This window comes from Dendropsophus ebraccatus, chromosome 15 (assembly GCF_027789765.1).
Source record: "Dendropsophus ebraccatus isolate aDenEbr1 chromosome 15, aDenEbr1.pat, whole genome shotgun sequence".
NCBI lineage: Eukaryota > Metazoa > Chordata > Amphibia > Anura > Hylidae > Dendropsophus > Dendropsophus ebraccatus.
Window position 1 is genome coordinate 24,266,837 of NC_091468.1, and position 18,791 is coordinate 24,285,627.

General features: G+C 47.7%; 2 protein-coding genes across 2 annotated transcripts in view; both read left to right on the forward strand.

Annotated features, from left to right (window-relative positions):
- LOC138773987 (calpain-8-like) overlaps nt 1-18,791 on the forward strand; it is a 613,980-nt gene that overhangs the window by 395,003 nt on the left and 200,186 nt on the right. The window lies entirely within an intron of this gene.
- GALNT14 (polypeptide N-acetylgalactosaminyltransferase 14) overlaps nt 1-18,791 on the forward strand; it is a 337,247-nt gene that overhangs the window by 234,512 nt on the left and 83,944 nt on the right. Inside the window, exon 4 of the mRNA XM_069955032.1 lies at nt 10,237-10,304. Coding sequence (XP_069811133.1) covers nt 10,237-10,304 — 68 coding nt within the window. The remainder of the gene's footprint in view (nt 1-10,236; nt 10,305-18,791) is intronic.

Consider the following 18,791-nt stretch of genomic DNA (forward strand, 5'->3'; position numbering starts at 1 on the left):
GCATGTGAGGCAGAATGATTGTCATAGCTTTGGTAGGAGCCTAAGATCCTCGTAGTCTGTGTTATGAATTCAGCTCTTAGAGATGACAAATGCCATTTATCCTTGTTTTTTTTTTGTACTTTTTGACTCTCTCACCGCCTCGCTTGCTCCGTATACCAGAGTCATATCACAAAGAGCCGTTAATCGCTTGCTCGCTATTGTGTATCCATTCCATTTCATGTTAGATTTCTGGTCAGCAATTTGCCCCGCTACTTTCAACTTTAATCAATCCAATTATCCAAAACTGCAAATTAACTATGGAGTGATGTATCATTTGTGGCTCTCGGGAGCCGCTTGCTTAATGTTAATAGCAGGATGTAGCCGCGTACCGCTGAGTTATGGCTCCGAGTTATAGACACCAGATATTTTATGCTTCAGGTTTTAAACTAAAAGAAAAGATAAATTTCGAAATAAAATCACCAATTTATGAAAAATGCGAATATTTCAAGCCCTGAGAAACGGCTCCACGTCGCCCGCGCAGTTTATAAACCAGAGGAAATATATGAAGTTCTGTCGGGGAAATTATATGATATTTACATTCGAGAGGGAAAAAATAGAATAAAGCGAAGTCATGTTTATCCGTCCCCGAAGCCCCATAAATCCTCGCCTCCTCTATTAATGGAATGGTGCGGTGTTGTTTTTGCTTGTTACATTCGTCAGTAAGTAATCAAAGCAATTACACATGATGCAAGTTCTGTAGCGCCGGCTCATAAATAATCGCCGTTTAGCGAGGATTCCGCCCAATGGAGTGACTGCTCCTCTGTTATAACCAGCCTAATGCTTGCTTATAACCAAGCCCGTTGTGTTACAGTGAGGGCCCTGTGGATTGACTTCGAAATGGGGGAACATTTAAAGGGGCATTCTACCTATACTTGTCATGGAGTGAGACGCACGCCCGGCCCGCGGCACTGCGGCCAGCCCCTTACCAACGTCAAAAGCATCCCTGGCAACCGGCCCAGCTGGGTGGCTAGGGGCGTGTTGGCTCCTGTCTTCTGTTCTTGGGATTCCCGCTGCCGGCTGAGTGGCTCAGGTGAATACCCCTTAAATACGTACAGACCTCGGTCTAAACCCCTTTAAATTTAGGCCTCATCCCAGACTTGTTAATCAAACAGACCAGTCCACTGAATAAATACAGACCCCCTAAACAAATCTATACCCCAAACAACCTAAATACAAACCTGAGACTATATCCTCTACATAATGCGCGAGAATACTTCGTACAATAGCTAATAGCAGACTGTAGACGTGACAAAACAGAATCTGTGCTTAGATCCTCTAGGGTAGAAGAGCTGAGAGTAGTAGAGCGAAGTTTGTGCTGAGAGTCCAGAGTTGTAGAGAGAAGTTTGTACTGCAGGTTCAGAGCAGTAGAGAGGAGTAGGTCGTGAGAGTCCCAACCCAAGTAGTAATGTGCTCTGCTAGAACTTCAGTAGTAGAATACTTGTGAATATTTGTGAAGTAAAGAAAACCTGTGCCCTTGTTGCGACCTTAACTGTTGTTATTCCACCTGTTGTCCTACAGTGTCGCGTGACCCATCCTATTAGGGTGACACAAGCCCCAGACCTTGTTACCTGAGTTGCCAAGAGTGGCCAAGTTTACACGGTTACACCTGCGATGCAAGATAGAGTACGTAGGCTTATAGCAACTTTGCTCTATCCGGATCAGTTCCTCTTGTTATTAGGATACTGTCCTGCACTGTTAGAGAAGTTCGCAGCGTGGGTTGGGGTGATCTCTGACTTGTCCTCTCCTTTAGTGGCTTAACACTGCATAGTGAGTAGAAGTGCTGCTTTCAAGAAACTGGTGTCTGCGTCTCCCATTTGCATCTATCCACTACCACCAACTAGACTACACTGGACACGGACTAGAGTGGGGAACTTGTAAAGCTAAGACCCAACTGGACTACAGCAGGGACCGCCCTAGCTTGCGTCCTCTCTCCATCCAGACTTATGCTGCGTTTACACGAAACGATAATTGGCCCTATCGTACGATTAACAATGTCGGAGTAACGATTTTGTTTTCATAACGATCAGCGTTTAGACGGTACGATATATCGTACGGAAAATTCGTTTCGCGATCGCTTAAGCCTATCTCATACATTGGTTAAATCGGCGAACGACTGTTTACACAGAACGATCTGCAAATTTTTTGCGAACGATCAACAACAATTTGAGAACATGTTCAAAGATCAAAATGAACGATTTCTCGCTCGTCGTTTGATTGTTCGCTGCGTTTACATGTACGATTATCGTTCGAATTCGATCATTATCGCGCAAATTCGCACGATAATCGTTACGTGTAAACGCAGCATTAGGTAAGACTCCCTAAGTGTGGACGTGTACTTCTTAAGGAGGTGTAATGTCCCCTGTGAGTGGTGGACAAGAAAAGTGCAAAGGAAAAGGAACATAGAGATAGGTGAAGAGAAAAGAGGGCTCTCATTGGTGCGCAGATTACAACAAACAATAACCCCTTAGTTACTACAGCTGTGCAATATACAAGTACATATAGTAGCGACATCTAGTGGCAAAACTTACGTACTACTTCATTATCACTTTTACTTGAAGTACAGACTTTTGCGAGGGGTGTAAAATGCTAGGGGGGGGGAGAAGCCGCACACTGACAGCTACTGCTGCAGGGGAAGAGGAGTCACTGTAACCATCCTGAACACCCCTGAGCTTCCCTATATAACTTAAGTGTACTTGTGTGTTTATATATGTACGTGTGTATATAGTGTGCCTATCTGTGTGAATGTACTGTATATGTGCATGTGTGTATCTACTGTAGGTAGCGTTCCCATCTGTGTGTATGTAGATGTGACTGTCTGTATCAACTGTATGTAATGTGCCTCTCTGTGTGTATGTACATGTGTATACCTACAGTAAATAGTGTGCCTATTTGTGTGGTGTGTATGTACATATGCATGTGTGTATCTACTGTATGCAGTGTGCCTATTTGTGTGTATGTACATGTACATGTGTGTATCTACAGTATATAGTGTGCGTATTTGGGTTTATGTACATGTGTGAATCTACTGTGTATAGTGTGTATATTTGGGTGTGTATTTTGGGGGGGGGGGGGGGTGGCAATCAAAAGTTTACTATGGGGCCCAGTCATTTCTAGTTACGCTCCTGGATATCATAATTTTGTTGTAACATCAGGGCCCGGAAGCTTGATATCTCACCCTTTGATGAGACCCCTTAGATAAATACAGAACATCTTGTCTTTTAGGGAGTCTCCAGATAGTCCAGGAGCACAGGGCAATGTCTACAGTGTTTACTTACATCATTATCCTCTAATTACATTCAGAGCTGCATTCAGAATTCTGCCAGCTTCTTGTCACTTGCAGGCAGTGGGTGCTACAGTGACAATTACATATATATATATATATATATATATATATATATATATATATATATATATATATATATATAGTGTATAGGCTTTTTAGTGTTTTTTGTCTTTTGACACATTTTTACATTACAGTATTGATGGACATGTTTATATTTTTTGTGTCTTGAGATTATTTCCTTACATGTAAATCTTTATTCCTTTGAGAACTGAATATTTCCCAGAAGAATAAGACGCCAGTTATCTAAATTCCCCCATATTGTCACATTCACCCGCATGACGTCACTGAGCGGCAAGTGATGCGGCAGAGCAGATGGTGGATCTCAGCACTGTCACTCTGCTGGGTCCTACAGGACGGTAAACATGAAGCCATCTGATATGGTCTAAAAATAATCTCATCACTAAGACACACAAAGGATGCAACCAAGTTTTCAGCTTGAATAAATGCTATTAATACGGAGCCATGCATCTTTCCTGAGATCCTGAAAGGCATATACAGAGTTCTGCAGCCTGTTGTACTGTAATATTCTGTTTATGAATCAGAAAGCTCTGGATGAACTTAACTATGAGACATTAAGTTGTAAAGGTTTGTAGTTTACGTCTATTTAAAAATCAAAAGTCTTCCAGTAGTTATCAGCTGCTGTATGTCATGACGGAATCTGTGTATTCTCTCCAGTCTGACACAGTGCTCTCTGTTGCCACCTCTGTCCAGGAACTGAGATCCTGAGAGCTACATAGAGAATGCCACTTGTTTACTCCCATAACTTTAGGTTAAGTGTCAGTCTTTTCTGTAGTTATAAAACTTTATTTATAAGATTAGATTCATTGGTGGGTGTAAGCCCTAGGGTCATAGTGACCCCCTATTAACGGACCCCTGAGGAGCCTAGACTCTCTTTACTCAAGTCTCCACTGGGTTCCCCAAGTCCAAGGGCCCTGGCAGTGCCAAACTTTGCAGATATCAGTCAATATTTGGGCAAAATGTATCAAAAATGGGCAATCCCTCAACTATGGATCCATAGAGTTTTCCTCCACTGTGGGTTTTTCCCCTCTCCTTAATGCTTGAGGATAACTATTTAGGAAATGAATATTAGGTCATCCAGGAACAGGCACAGTGGTTAAGCAGAAGAGTCAGGATCTCCAATAGAGTCACTGTTGTTCTAAAAAATATACTGTCTGTCCTAGAATGGCAGCAGAGCATTCTGCCCCTTTGTCCCCTTTATTGCTATCTGGCTGGGTACTGTATGTCAAACAGCTGGGGATTGCACAGTATCCATAAATTCGAGTGACTGAGCACTTTATGTGACTCCTGTGATTATTTTTTATCTTGTAATTAAAATTATTACTTTAGAAAATGTTTTATGCATTTATTTCATAGTGTGCTTATTGTTGTATCTTCCAGTACTTTTCATATGCTCTATGTCTTGCAGGAAGTGGTGTATTCAAGTCTGACACAGTGTTCTCTGCTGACACCTCTGTCCATGACAGGAACTGTACAGAGCAGGACAAGTCCCCATAGAACACCTCTCCTGCTCTGTACAGTTCCTGACATGGACAGAGGTGGCAGCAGAGAGCACTGTGTCAGACTAATTAGAATGCACCACTTCCTGCAGGACATACAGCAGCTGATAAATATTGGAAGACTAGAGATTTTTATACAGAATTTTATTTACAAATCTGTACAACTTTCTGACACCAGTTGATTTGAAAAAATAATGCTTCGCTGGAGTACCCTTTAAAGGGAGGGTCCATCCCGTATCCAGAAGTCATGATAAATCACGTTCCCTTTTCCTGTATTTTCTATTGTCCTCTGTGATCTACTGATTTTTCTCTTGTGTTGTAAACTTCTTCCTATTGGTCACGGTTCGCACCGTTATCTTCACCTGACTCCATTAGACATTCTCAGTCATTTAAATGCTGGGCACAATAGCTTTCCTTATCTGACATAATTGTACGTTATTATTCTCGTGCACCGAAGTTAAAGACGTCTCGCTATTTGTCTTATCTCCGCGCTGTTCTAGGGGAAACGGATAAGGGAAATAGACTATTTTACCAGCGCCCAGGTCTTTGTTACCCGGCACAATTAATGTTTCAGTGTGCTGTTCTATCATTTGTGCAGATGTAGCAGAGCTCAGTGTGTGTGTACATGCTTTTCTAGTGCAGGAGATATCATTATACAGTAATTTAACACATAAGTTATTGGCATCCCTATGTCAAAGCATATTGTGATATCCTGAACTGTGCCGTATAGGCCAATCAGCTCTGCTACATACTGTATGACTAATTCAGTACTGCTCAACCAAAAAAGTGAGATCATTGCACCAGATCAACTCAGCTTTACCATCCCAGCTCTGCTTTACTTGACAACATTGTCTCAGCTCTGCTACATCTGACTATGAGACATTGTTGAAGAACTGTCAGAAAATCTGCTGACCCCCCCCCCCCCCCCCTTCCTTAGTTTGTGATAAGTATGTGAAAATTCTGTCGGGTGATAATTAAATGATAACACATCCTGTCACTGTACTGTAAGTGTTATCAGAGGGCTGCTGGGCTTCCTGCGAACCATTACATCACTGTACAGAGGGAGTGGACTGTAGTGTACACCATTACATCACCATACCTCCCGACTTTGGCTGAGAGGAAAGAGGGACATGGACACGCCCCTAACCCCACCGAAAGACACACCCCTAAACCCCAAGACACGCCCCTAAATCAGTAATAAACGCGATGTTTTGGTGAGTCGATCGCCATTTTCAAAAATGGTGATTGGTGTTGGTGATTGACTCGCCGAAACGTCACGTTTGTGACTGTTTGCTGTGCTGCACTATTTGTTAATGCTTTGCACGTTCATGGAATAAACACTTCTTTTGCTACATAGAAGTTGGAGTGCCGTGAAGTATCTGTATGGTATAGACATCTATCTCTGGTCAAGATTTAATTTGCTGGCACCAACATCATGGCTTGTGCTGCTGACATTTGTTATCTATCTATCTATCAGGGGCGGATAAACTTTACCATAGGCCCCGGGCTGTTCACCAACCCTGGGCCCCCCCACCCCACTGTAACTATGGCAGCACTAGCCTGGCGTTCATAGTACAGGACAGATAATGTCATGATGTCCTGATTTGTGCAAAATTGCCATAAAAAAACTGTGATTTTTGCAAATCATGGCGGAAGTGTAGCCAGGAGACAGTACACCATTGAAAGTATAAGTCTTTTTGGGTGGTCATGGGCCCCCAGGAGCTCAGGGCCCCGGGCTGCCGCCCGGAACGCCCCTGTTATACTCCACTACTGCTATCTATCTATCTCCTATCTATCTATCTATCGTATCTCCTATCTATCTATTTATCTATCATCTATCTCCTAGATAAATAGATAGATAATAATTGGTAGATAGATAGATAGATAGATAGATAGATAGATAGATAGATAGAAGATAGATAGATAGATAGATAGATAGATAGATAGATAATAAATGGTAGATAGATAGATAGGAGATAGATAGATAGATAGGAGATAGATAGATAGATAGATAGGAGATAGATAGATAGATAGATAGATAGGAGATAGATAGATAGATAGATAGATAGATAGATAGATAGATAGATAGGAGATAGATAGATAGATAGATAGATAGATAGATAGATAGATAGATAGATAGAAAGGAGATAGATAGATAGATAGATAGATAGATAGATAGATAGGAGATAGATAGATAGGAGATAGATAGATAGATAGATAGATAGATAGATAGATAGATAGATGGGATAGAGAGAGAGAGAGGGAGAGAGAGCAGCAGGTTCAGGGGAACAAGCCCAGGGGCACTGAGTGCTGGGGAAGGAGGGGGGATAAGCACCATGTACAGCTGAGGGACACCTGACAGAACCCCCAGACACCCCCTCCCCGGAGCACTCACCACTGCTCTTCTCTCCCTGGTGATGCAGGTCATGTGTTCTGCCCCCTTCCTGGACCCCGGCAGCCTCCTCCTCCGGCACCAGCTCTCACTGCCAGGTATTGATACTGTATAGGGGGCGCACCACAGAGCTGTGATAATCCGGCCCTGGCAGGAGCTATGGGGGAGAGAGCGGCCTCTTGTGGCCCGAGGCAGAATGACGCCTTCGGCCACAAGAGTCTTTGCAGAGCAGGAAGCCGATGTCTCCTGCTCTGCCAGTGTAAGTGAGGTGCGGGGGGCGGCGGGACACATGGGGGCTGTACCGGGACGGAGGGACATGACCCCAAAATCGGGACTGTCCCTCCAGATCCGGGACAGTTGGGAGGTATGCGTCACTGTACAGGGGGATTGGGCTGTAGTGCCCACCATTACATCACTGTACAGGGGAGTGGACTGTAGTGTACACCATTACATCACTGTACAGGGGGAGTGGACTGTAGTGTACACCATTACATCACTGTACAGGGGGAGTGGACTGTAGTGTACACCATTACATCACTGTACAGGGGGAGTGGACTGTAGTGTACCCCATTACATCACTGTACAGGGGGAGTGGACTGTAGTGTACACCATTACATCACTGTACAGGGGGAGTGGACTGTAGTGCACACCATTACATCACTGTACAGGGGGATTGGGCTGTAGTATACACAATTACATCTCTGTACAGGGGGAGTGGACTGTAGTGTAAACCGTTACATCACTATACAGGGGGAGTGGGCTGTAGTGCACACCATTACATCACTGTACAGGGGGAGTGGGCTGTAGTGCACACCATTACATACAGGGGCGTAGCTAATGTCTCTTGGGCCCTGGTGCGAGAGGTCAACTTGGGCCCCCCCCCCCCCCCTTTCATGACCAAGTGATGCTACTGGTAGGTGTATGTGTGTGTATGTAAATATATATATATATATATATATATATATATATATATATACACACTCCAAGACAGATATTACCAATAACACCAGCATATAGGAAGTGAAAATATTATCACCATATATATTACCGCCATACTTTTACTGTATACTGAGACCAATATTGCCAATAATACAAGTATACAAGGGGCAAATATTAACGCCACACCACAACCATCACCACCATATTGTTACTGACCAGAACCAGTATACTGAGACCAATAAAACACAGAACCAGATAACAAGTAACAAATATTACCACCACATACTGACTAACACCACCACTGCTGCTACTGAATAACATCCACTGTACACAGATCACTATCACCTAATACAGTCATATAGAGGTGGAAGCAGCTCCACACAGGTTGTATACACCATATACATTACAGTGCAGTTATATCAGGTGACTCACAGGGGACGTCTTCTCTGATCGGAGTTCTTTCCTTTTCATCTTCTTCTCCATCTGCCCTGTGCCGTTATAAGAATTTCTCCGAGCCACGAATCCACAGAATCTGCCAGACAGACATATTAGTCTCCTCACACTGACACCATCCTCATCTCTCTACACACTGCACATCTGTACTGTCCCCTTTACACCCTCATTTAGTAGGTATAGTATATATAGATGGCCCCCACTGCATGTTGCACCCCCCTTCCCTTATAGATGGCCCCCTCTCCCCCCATTATAGATGCCCCCTCTTCTCTTCCCCCCTTATAGATGCCCCCCTCTCCCCCATTATAGATGCCCCCCCTCCCATTATAGATGCCCCCCTGTTCTCTTTCCCCCTTATAGATGCCCCCCTCTCCCCCATTATAGATGCCCCCCCTCTCCCCCATTATAGATGCCCCCCTCTCCCCCATTATAGATGCCCCCCCTCTCCCCCCATTATAGATGCCCCCCTGTTCTCTTTCCCCCTTATAGATGCCCCCCTCTCCCCCATTATAGATGCCCCCCTCTCCCCCATTATAGATGCCCCCCCCTCTCCCCCCATTATACATGCCCCTGTTCTCTTTCCCCCCTTATAGATGCCCCCCTCTCCCCCCATTATAGATGCCCCCTGTTCTCTTCCCCCATTATAGATGCCCCCCTTCTCTTCCCCCCATTATAGATGCCCCCCCTTCTCTTCCCCCCATTATAGATGCCCCCCCCCTCTCCCCCCATTATAGATGCCTCCCCTTCTCTTCCCCCCATTATAGATGCCCCCCCTCTCCCCCCATTATAGATGCCCCCCTGTTCTCTTCCCCCCATTATAAATGCCCCCCCCCCCCTCTCCTCTATGCTAAGCAGTATTTAAAAAAAAACAAACACACAAACTCACCTGACAACCCGCTCCCCCGGCGATCCTCTTCTTCTTCAGGCGCTGTCCCCGGCTGATGCGCGGCTGCCGGGGGTGTCCCGTCCTATCCCCGGCAGCGCGGCGCATCAATGAGCTCCCTGTACGCCGGGGCTGTGACTTCTGACACAGGAAGCGTCTCTGACGTGCGCTTCCTGTGCCGGAAGTCAGGGCCCCAGGCAGCTCACCGGGGGCCCTGACGAGCACGCTCTTGTGACCGCAAGCAAATCAATGCTTGCGGTCACAAGAGTAATTTAAGGGGTGAGCAGTGCATTGGCAAGGGGGGGCCCTCGGGGGCCCCCCCTCGTAGCGGGCCGGGTCGCAGCGGCGACCGCTGCGACCCTGGTAGCTACGCCACTGATTACATAACTGTACAGAGGGAGTGGGCTGTAGTGCACACCATTGCATCACTGTACAGGAAGAGTGGGCTGTAGTGTAAACCATTGCATCACTGTTTACATGTACCTTTATGTTAATGGAAGTGTGTGACATTTATAAATCATGTGATCAGAGAGGTCCTGTAAATGTTACACTAAAGGCTTCTTCACCTGTACAGATTGTCCGTCTATTCGTAGCTACATCTTGTCTATATCTCTATGTCTGTGAGAGACCAGAACTTCAAAGATTCATGTTATTTCTCCTTCTTTTACAGTGTATTGAATCGGACGCCTATGCATCTCATTCGTGAAATCATATTAGTCGACGACTACAGCGATAACTGTGAGTAAGTCAAAGGGGGCCGTGTGCTTTAGAAATCGTTATTTCAGATCCCCTATTTGGGAATTTGGGGGTTAATAGTCAGGGAGTCCCATCCAGGAGCCAACTATTAGAGGAGATCAGGTGTAGAAAGCGTCCCTTACTCTGGAGGACTCAGGGAATATGTGGGACGGTGGCAGTGTGTGACTGTGCTCGCTGTCTGCAGTGTAAGATGGTGGTAGTGTGTGACTCTGCTCGCTGGCTGGGGTGTGAGATGGTGGCAGTGTGTGACTCTGCTCGCTGTCTGGGGTGTGAGATGGTGGCAGTGTGTGACTCTGCTCGCTGTCTGCAGTGTAAGATGGTGGCAGTGTGTGACTCTGCTCGCTGTCTGCAGTGTAAGATGGTGGTAGTGTGTGACTCTGCTCGCAGTCTGGGGTGTGAGATGGTGGCAGTGTGTGACTCTGCTCGCAGTCTGGGGTGTGAGATGGTGGCAGTGTGTGACTCTGCTCGCTGTCTGGGGTGTGGGATGGTGGCAGTGTGTGACTCTGCTCGCTGTCTGGGGTGTGGGATGGTGGCAGTGTGTGACTCTGCTCGCTGTCTGGAGTGTGGGATGGTGGCAGTGTGTGACTCTGCTCGCTGTCTGGGGTGTGAGATGGTGGCAGTGTGTGACTCTGCTCGCAGTCTGGGGTGTGAGATGGTGGCAGTGTGTGACTCTGCTCGCAGTCTGGGGTGTGAGATGGTGGTAGTGTGTGACTCTGCTCGCTGTCTGGGGTGTGGGATGGTGGCAGTGTGTGACTGCTCGCTGTCTGGGGTGTGGGATGGTGGTAGTGTGTGACTCTGCTCGCTGTCTGGGGTGTGAGATGGTGGTAGTGTATGACTCTGCTCGCTGTCTGGGGTGTGGGATGGTGGCAGTGTGTGACTCTGCTCGCTGTCTGGGGTGTGGGATGGTGGTAGTGTGTGACTGCTCGCTGTCTGGGGTGTGGGATGGTGGTAGTGTGTGACTCTGCTCGCTGTCTGGGGTGTGGGATGGTGGTAGTGTGTGACTCTGCTCGCTGTCTGGGGTGTGGGATGGTGGCAGTGTGTGACTCTGCTCGCTGTCTGGGGTGTGGGATGGTGGCAGTGTGTGACTCTGCTCGCTGTCTGGGGTGTGGGATGGTGGCAGTGTGTGACTGCTCGCTGTCTGGGGTGTGGGATGGTGACAGTGTGTACTCTGCTCGCAGTCTGGGGTGTGAGATGGTGGCAGTGTGTGACTCTGCTCGCTGTCTGGGGTGTGAGATGGTGGCAGTGTGTGACTCTGCTCGCTGTCTGGGGTGTGGGATGGTGGCAGTGTGTGACTCTGCTCGCAGTCTGGGGTGTGAGATGGTGGCAGTGTGTGACTCTGCTCGCTGTCTGGGGTGTGAGATGGGAGCAGTGTGTGACTCTGCTCGCTGTCTGGGGTGTGGGATGGTGACAGTGTGTGACTCTGCACGCAGTCTGGGGTGTGAGATGGTGGCAGTGTGTGACTCTGCTCGCTGTCTGGGGTGTGAGATGGTGGCAGTGTGTGACTCTGCTCGCTGTCTGGGGTGTGGGATGGTGGCAGTGTGTGACTGCTCGCTGTCTGGGGTGTGGGATGGTGGTAGTGTGTGACTCTGCTCGCTGTCTGGGGTGTGAGATGGTGGTAGTGTATGACTCTGCTCGCTGTCTGGGGTGTGGGATGGTGGTAGTGTGTGACTCTGCTCGCTGTCTGGGGTGTGGGATGGTGGTAGTGTGTGACTCTGCTCGCTGTCTGGGGTGTGGGATGGTGGCAGTGTGTGACTCTGCTCGCTGTCTGGGGTGTGGGATGGTGGCAGTGTGTGACTGCTCGCTGTCTGGGGTGTGAGATGGTTGTAGTGTGTGACTCTGCTCGCTGTCTGGGGTGTGAGATGGTGGCAGTGTGTGACTCTGCTCGCTGTCTGGGGTGTGAGATGGTGGTAGTGTGTGACTCTGCTCGCTGTCTGCAGTGTAAGATAGTGGCAGTGTGTGACTCTGCTCGCAGTCTGGGGTGTGGGATGGTGGTAGTGTGTGACTCTGCTCGCTGTCTGGGGTGTGAGATGGTGGTAGTGTGTGACTCTGCTCGCTGTCTGGGGTGTGGGATGGTGGCAGTGTGTGACTCTGCTCGCAGTCTGGGGTGTGAGATGGTGGCAGTGTGTGACTGCTCGCTGTCTGGGGTGTGGGATGGTGGCAGTGTGTGACTGTTCGCTGTCTGGGGTGTGAGATGGTTGTAGTGTGTGACTGCTCGCTGTCTGGGGTGTGGGATGGTGGCAGTGTGTGACTCTGCTCGCTGTCTAGGGTGTGAGATGGTTGTAGTGTGTGACTCTGCTCGCTGTCTGGGGTGTGAGATGGTGGCAGTGTGTGACTCTGCTCGCTGTCTGGGGTGTGGGATGGTGGTAGTGTGTGACTCTGCTCGCTGTCTGGGATGTGAGATGGTGGCAGTGTGTGACTCTGCTCGCAGTCTGGGGTGTGAGATGGTGGCAGTGTGTGACTCTGCTCGCTGTCTGGGGTGTGGGATGGTGGCAGTGTGTGACTCTGCTCGCTGTCTGGGGTGTGAGATGGTGGTAGTGTGTGACTCTGCTCGCTGTCTGGGGTGGGGGATGGTGGCAGTGTGTGACTCTGCTCGCAGTCTGGGGTGTGGGATGGTGGCAGTGTGTGACTGTGCTCGCTGTCTGCAGTGTAAGATGGTGGCAGTGTGTGACTCTGCTCGCAGTCTGGGGTGTGGAATGGTGGTAGTGTGTGACTCTGCTCGCTGTCTGCAGTGTAAGATGGTAGCAGTGTGTGACTCTGCTCGCTGTCTGCAGTGTAAGATGGTGGCAGTGTGTGACTCTGCTCACAGTCTAGGGTGTGAGATGGTGGTAGTGTGTGACTCTGCTCGCAGTCTGGGGTGTGGGATGGTGGTAGTGTGTGACTGCTCGCTGTCTGGGGTGTGGGATGGTGGCAGTGTGTGACTCTGCTCGCAGTCTGGGGTGTGGGATGGTGGTAGTGTGTGACTCTGCTCGCAGTCTGGGGTGTGAGATGGTGGTAGTGTGTGACTCTGCTCGCTGTCTGGGGTGTGGGATGGTGGTAGTGTGTGACTCTGCTCGCTGTCTGGGGTGTGGGATGGTGGTAGTGTGTGACTGCTCGCTGTCTGGGGTGTGAGATGGTGGCAGTGTGTGACTCTGCTCGCAGTCTGGGGTGTGGGATGGTGGCAGTGTGTGACTCTGCTCGCAGTCTGGGGTGTGGGATGGTGGTAGTGTGTGACTCTGCTCGCAGTCTGGGGTGTGAGATGGTGGTAGTGTGTGACTCTGCTCGCTGTCTGGGGTGTGGGATGGTGGTAGTGTGTGACTCTGCTCGCTGTCTGGGGTGTGGGATGGTGGTAGTGTGTGACTGCTCGCTGTCTGGGGTGTGAGATGGTGGCAGTGTGTGACTCTGCTCGCAGTCTGGGGTGTGGGATGGTGGCAGTGTGTGACTCTGCTCGCAGTCTGGGGTGTGGGATGGTGGCAGTGTGTGACTCTGCTCGCAGTCTGGGGTGTGGGATGTTGGTAGTGTGTGACTGCTCGCTGTCTGGGGTGTGGGATGGTGGTAGTGTGTGACTCTGCTCGCTGTCTGGGGTGTGGGATGGTGGTAGTGTGTGACTGCTCGCTGTCTGGGGTGTGGGATGGTGGCAGTGTGTGACTCTGCTCGCAGTCTGGGGTGTGGGATGGTGGTAGTGTGTGACTGCTCGCTGTCTGGGGTGTGGGATGGTGGCAGTGTGTGACTCTGCTCGCTGTCTGGGGTGTGGGATGGTGGTAGTGTGTGACTCTGCTCGCTGTCTGGGGTGTGGGATGGTGGCAGTGTGTGACTCTGCTCGCTGTCTGGGGTGTGGGATGGTGGCAGTGTGTGACTCTGCTCGCTGTCTGGGGTGTGGGATGGTGGTAGTGTGTGACTCTGCTCGCTGTCTGGGGTGTGGGATGGTGGTAGTGTGTGACTGCTCGCAGTCTGGGGTGTGAGATGGTGGTAGTGTGTGACTCTGCTCGCTGTCTGGGGTGTGGGATGGTGGTAGTGTGTGACTGCTCGCAGTCTGGGGTGTGGGATGGTGGTAGTGTGTGACTCTGTGATCAGTAGCTAGTACAATGGAGCAGACCACCCAACAGCCTGACACTGTATATCTGGCACACTTAAAGATTGTCTAGTCTATGTTTGTACTTGGACAGTTGTAGTAATGTGGCCCAATGAGTAATAGTGACCATTCACCTGGCTCGCTAAACGGGAAGCTGAGATGTGGGCTGCTGTTTGCACCTTCCTTGTAGTGAGGGACAAGCCTGGCTAAAGTAGAATCAGTGAAGACAACAATCTTAATGCACAATATAGGATATTTACAAAAATTGGTGAAAATTTGCCGTTGACCTGTTCATAGCGCTGCGTTTGTTAGAGATATTTAGCTAAATTTTTGGTCTTCCAGCTCCCCTTACACCATTATGCTAGGTTAAAGAGTTCTTACAGAGATTTTTTTTCTTTCAAATGAACTGGTGTCACAAGTTCCAGAAGTTTGTAATTTACTAAAATTCTCACGTCTTCCAGTACTTATCAGCTGCTGTATGTCCTACAGGAAGTGGAGTATTCTTTCCAGTCTGACACAGTGCTCTCTGCTGACACCTCTGTCCGTGTCAGGAACTGTCCATAACAGGTAAGGTTTTCTCTGGGGATTTGCTACTGCTCCGGACGGTTCCTGACACAGACAAAGGTGGCAACAGAGAGCACTGTGTCAGACTGGAAAATATACACCACTTCCCGCAGGACATACAGCAGCTGATAAGTACTGGAAGACTTGAGATTTATAAACCGTAAAATACAAATCTGTATAATTTTTTCACACCGCTTCAAATAAAAAACTTTTCGCTAAAGTACCCCTTAAACATTTTCTTTTGGGTGATAAAGTAAAATGAAAGAGCAAATATCAGGAGGTCTAGCAGTCCTACAGGGGAAAAGGTGGCATTACATGCCCCCTAATAATTGGCCTTCTATGTAACCTATGGGTGACCCCAACTGTCTAGAGGGCAGGGAAGTTGTCACTCTTACAATACATGCCAGCTCTCTCTCCATTACATCTACATGCCCAGTGTTGGGCCACACCAGCCCTAAGAAGAAGCAATATGTGGAACATAAGATCTTTTTGCATCAATGGGGCCCCAGGTAACTCTGCCGTCAGGTAAATGCCAGTACTGAAATCCCCTAATAAAGCGGCCATTACTCCATCTCCAGTCACCAAAGTGAAGCGTAATTTATAAACCAAAAGCTTTAATAAACAGGAATGAAGACAGCGCCGTAAGTGATGGCCCCCAAGGGACCTGGCAAGGAAATCCTGGAGACCATTAGGAGCCTTAACTACATTTAGACTGTAACGGATTGAGAGCGGATGAGACACCCGGTGACTGATGTCCCCCGGAGATTCCTCCCTGTAGAAATAGATGAGTTTAATAAGTTTTAATGGATTCTTTAACTCCCTTTAATTCTGTATTCAAAAGTCATGAAAGTAAATGAACTATTATGGCAATGATCAGGGGAGAATGGGAGGCTTTTCCAGTTCTTTTTCCTGCCTTGTGATGGAGCTGAAGCTGCTGAAATATCCGTGAAATGGAACAGAAATTAAAGGGATATTGTAGTATTGTATTCAAGAGATACTGGGTACTGCACTGATCACAAGAAGAAAGGGGCTGATATAGTCCCTGTACAGCACCGCTTTCTGTTCTAGGTAGAGAACTAGGTAGAGAATAGAGATGAGTGAACCGGGTTCGGGTTCGAGTCGATCCGAACCCGAACGTTCAGTATTTGATTAGCGGGGGCTGCTGAACTTGGATAAAGCTCTAAGGTTGTCTGGAAAACATGGATACAGCCAATGACTATATCCATGATTTCCACATAACCTTAGGGCTTTATCCAAGTTCAGCAGCCACCGCTAATCAAATGCCGAAAGTTCGGGTTCGGATGGACTCCAGCATGCTCCAGGTTCCCTCATCTCTAGTAGAGAACAATCTTTTCAGCTGACACTGTCAGATGCCGTTAGGTTACAAAGATACATTGTACTTTTCATATATCCGTCTGTGGTTCCAGGACATAGGAAAATGATTTTATTATATAGAAAGAACAGTCAAAGAGGCTTTCCTGAGCTCCTGAGGTGCAGCAAGCTGTAACACCTCCTTACTCCCCCTCCCATACCTGACTTTACTGGGGATGTCAAGCAGGGAGGGGGAGAGAGGAGACATTGCAGCTTACAGCTATTCAGGAGCTTGGAAAAGCCTCTTTGACTCTTTGAACCAGAGAATAAAAGCATTTCTCTACATCCTGGAAGTACAGCTGGTTATAGGAAAGGTACAATGTGTCTCCTTCATCTAACAGTGTCAGCAGTTTGGAACTAGTCTCTTCTAACCCTAACCTTTGCCTTACCCTATTCTATCCTTAAAAGAGTTGTCCGAGATAAATGTGACATGTGGGGGACATGTCAGTGATGAATACTTACTTGTAATACCCCCCACTCACCCCCTCAGCTGCCGGATCCTGAGCCGCCCACACTCTCTGCATCATGTCAGTGTTTTAAAAATATCTGGTAATGTGCCGCTTCCTCTGAAAATGGCTGATAAGCATAGGTAGGATAGGATCTCTGGTGAGCGCCACATCAACGGATGTTTTCAAAATGTTAACGGGGAGTGGGCAGCTGTGGCAGAGCGGGACAGGTAAGTACACATCACTGAAGTTTACCAGCAGAATACCCAATTATCATTTTATCTGGGACAACCCCTTTAACCCTGTATTAAGCCTAGTCTATTCTAACCTTAGCCCTAACCTAACCCTAACCTGTTAAACCCCTATTCTAACTCTAACCTATTCTTACCCAAACCGTAAACCTAGGCTAACCATATTCATTTGGCTGCGGGCCTCCTCCACCTGCACTATTGTTATAGATATATTCTGGTATGTTGTATTTTTTTCCACATCCATGTCCCGTATAAGTATAGCAGATAGTGGCTATTCACCTTAGCCGCACCCGTTGTTAAATACTATTTGGACTGAACTCTGCATGCTCCTCAGTCCAGAACTTTTTTAAGATACATACTATCGCCATCTGATACATTACTGTGACAAACAGCGGCACATCATTGCTTTGCACAGCCGTCTATAGAACCTATTGCAACGCTCCTTTTACTTACTTACATTCATTGGGCTACTATATACATCAGTGACATTCACTGCAGGCACTTTTACTAACCATTACCAACAGCACCATAGCTAGCTGTAGTGCTCTAGGTGTATATATTGTCTTCTTATAACAACAATCTCAAAAATGGTGACTGTCATTTTAAGTGATTAGCTCAAAATCAACCTAAAGGGATTAAAATCATTGTATTTTTAGAGCTTTGAAATGTCTGATCTCTTCCAGATTGATTCATTCTTGTCTAGTCCTCCATCTTCCCTAGACAAGTGTGAGCCTACATTCTTGTAATATACACCATGGAGGTGGACAAGGCTGAGGCGCTGAGTGTCCTGTGGGCCCTCGAGTGGCCGATATTCAGCTCTGCTTCACCTGTACACAGTCCTCCCATACAGAAAGCCTCCTCACAGTGTACAGCATGTCAGATCTTCCTCCCCATCCATCGGCCTTCCATGGGCAGGTCACAGCCATCAGCATTCATGTGCTGCTTGGTGGCTGTTGACGGAGCTTTAGCTCTAATGAAATTCCCCTTATGCTGGGAAGTGGCAGGACATGTGTGTTGCATTTATTTCCAGTGTCATGTTCTGCGGTCACACGCTGAGACTAGGCACGCTGACATCTGCCTCAATCATTTTCTCCGTCTAAGAAGCAGATGGAGATGTGCATTGTGTGATGCGCCTGTCATCGGCTGACCCGGCACAGACGCTTTACTGTCAAAAGTTTCATTACTTGTAAAAGCCTGTTCAGTGTAATTCCAGCTCCTCTCGAGATGCCCTGTGATTATTCCAGAAAATGAGCTGAAGTAGCGTTTACAGAGGAGCCATTATAGGTAGTGCAAAGATGTAGCAGAGCTGGATTTGTCATTGATAATATGGGCAGTGTCGGACTGGATCCTCCGTTGGGCCCCCAGTCTTAGAACCTGCACAAACACTGAGTGACATGTTGTTTCTCACTGGTTCTTCATTGGTGGGGCCCCAGGATCATTTCCTCTGGTGGGCCCCAAATACCCCAGTCCGACACTGAATATGGGGCTGCACCATTTGTGCACCTTGTTAAAGTTTTATCGGTAAAGTGTTCCAATTCTTCACCAATTTCCAGATCTCTGCTTGTTGTTTGTCCACACTCAATCACATCCACCACAGCTACAATCGTATCCAGTCCCAACAACCTTCTTTGAGCTAACACAGACGTATCTACTACTTTAAAAGGGGCTTTTCATGATTAGAATAACTCTCCCCCCCTAAAAACAGAGCCCACCAGTCCTCAGGGTGTCTGTGGTATTACAACTTGGCTCCACATTCCATTTAAATTGGTGCGCAATACTGCACACAAAC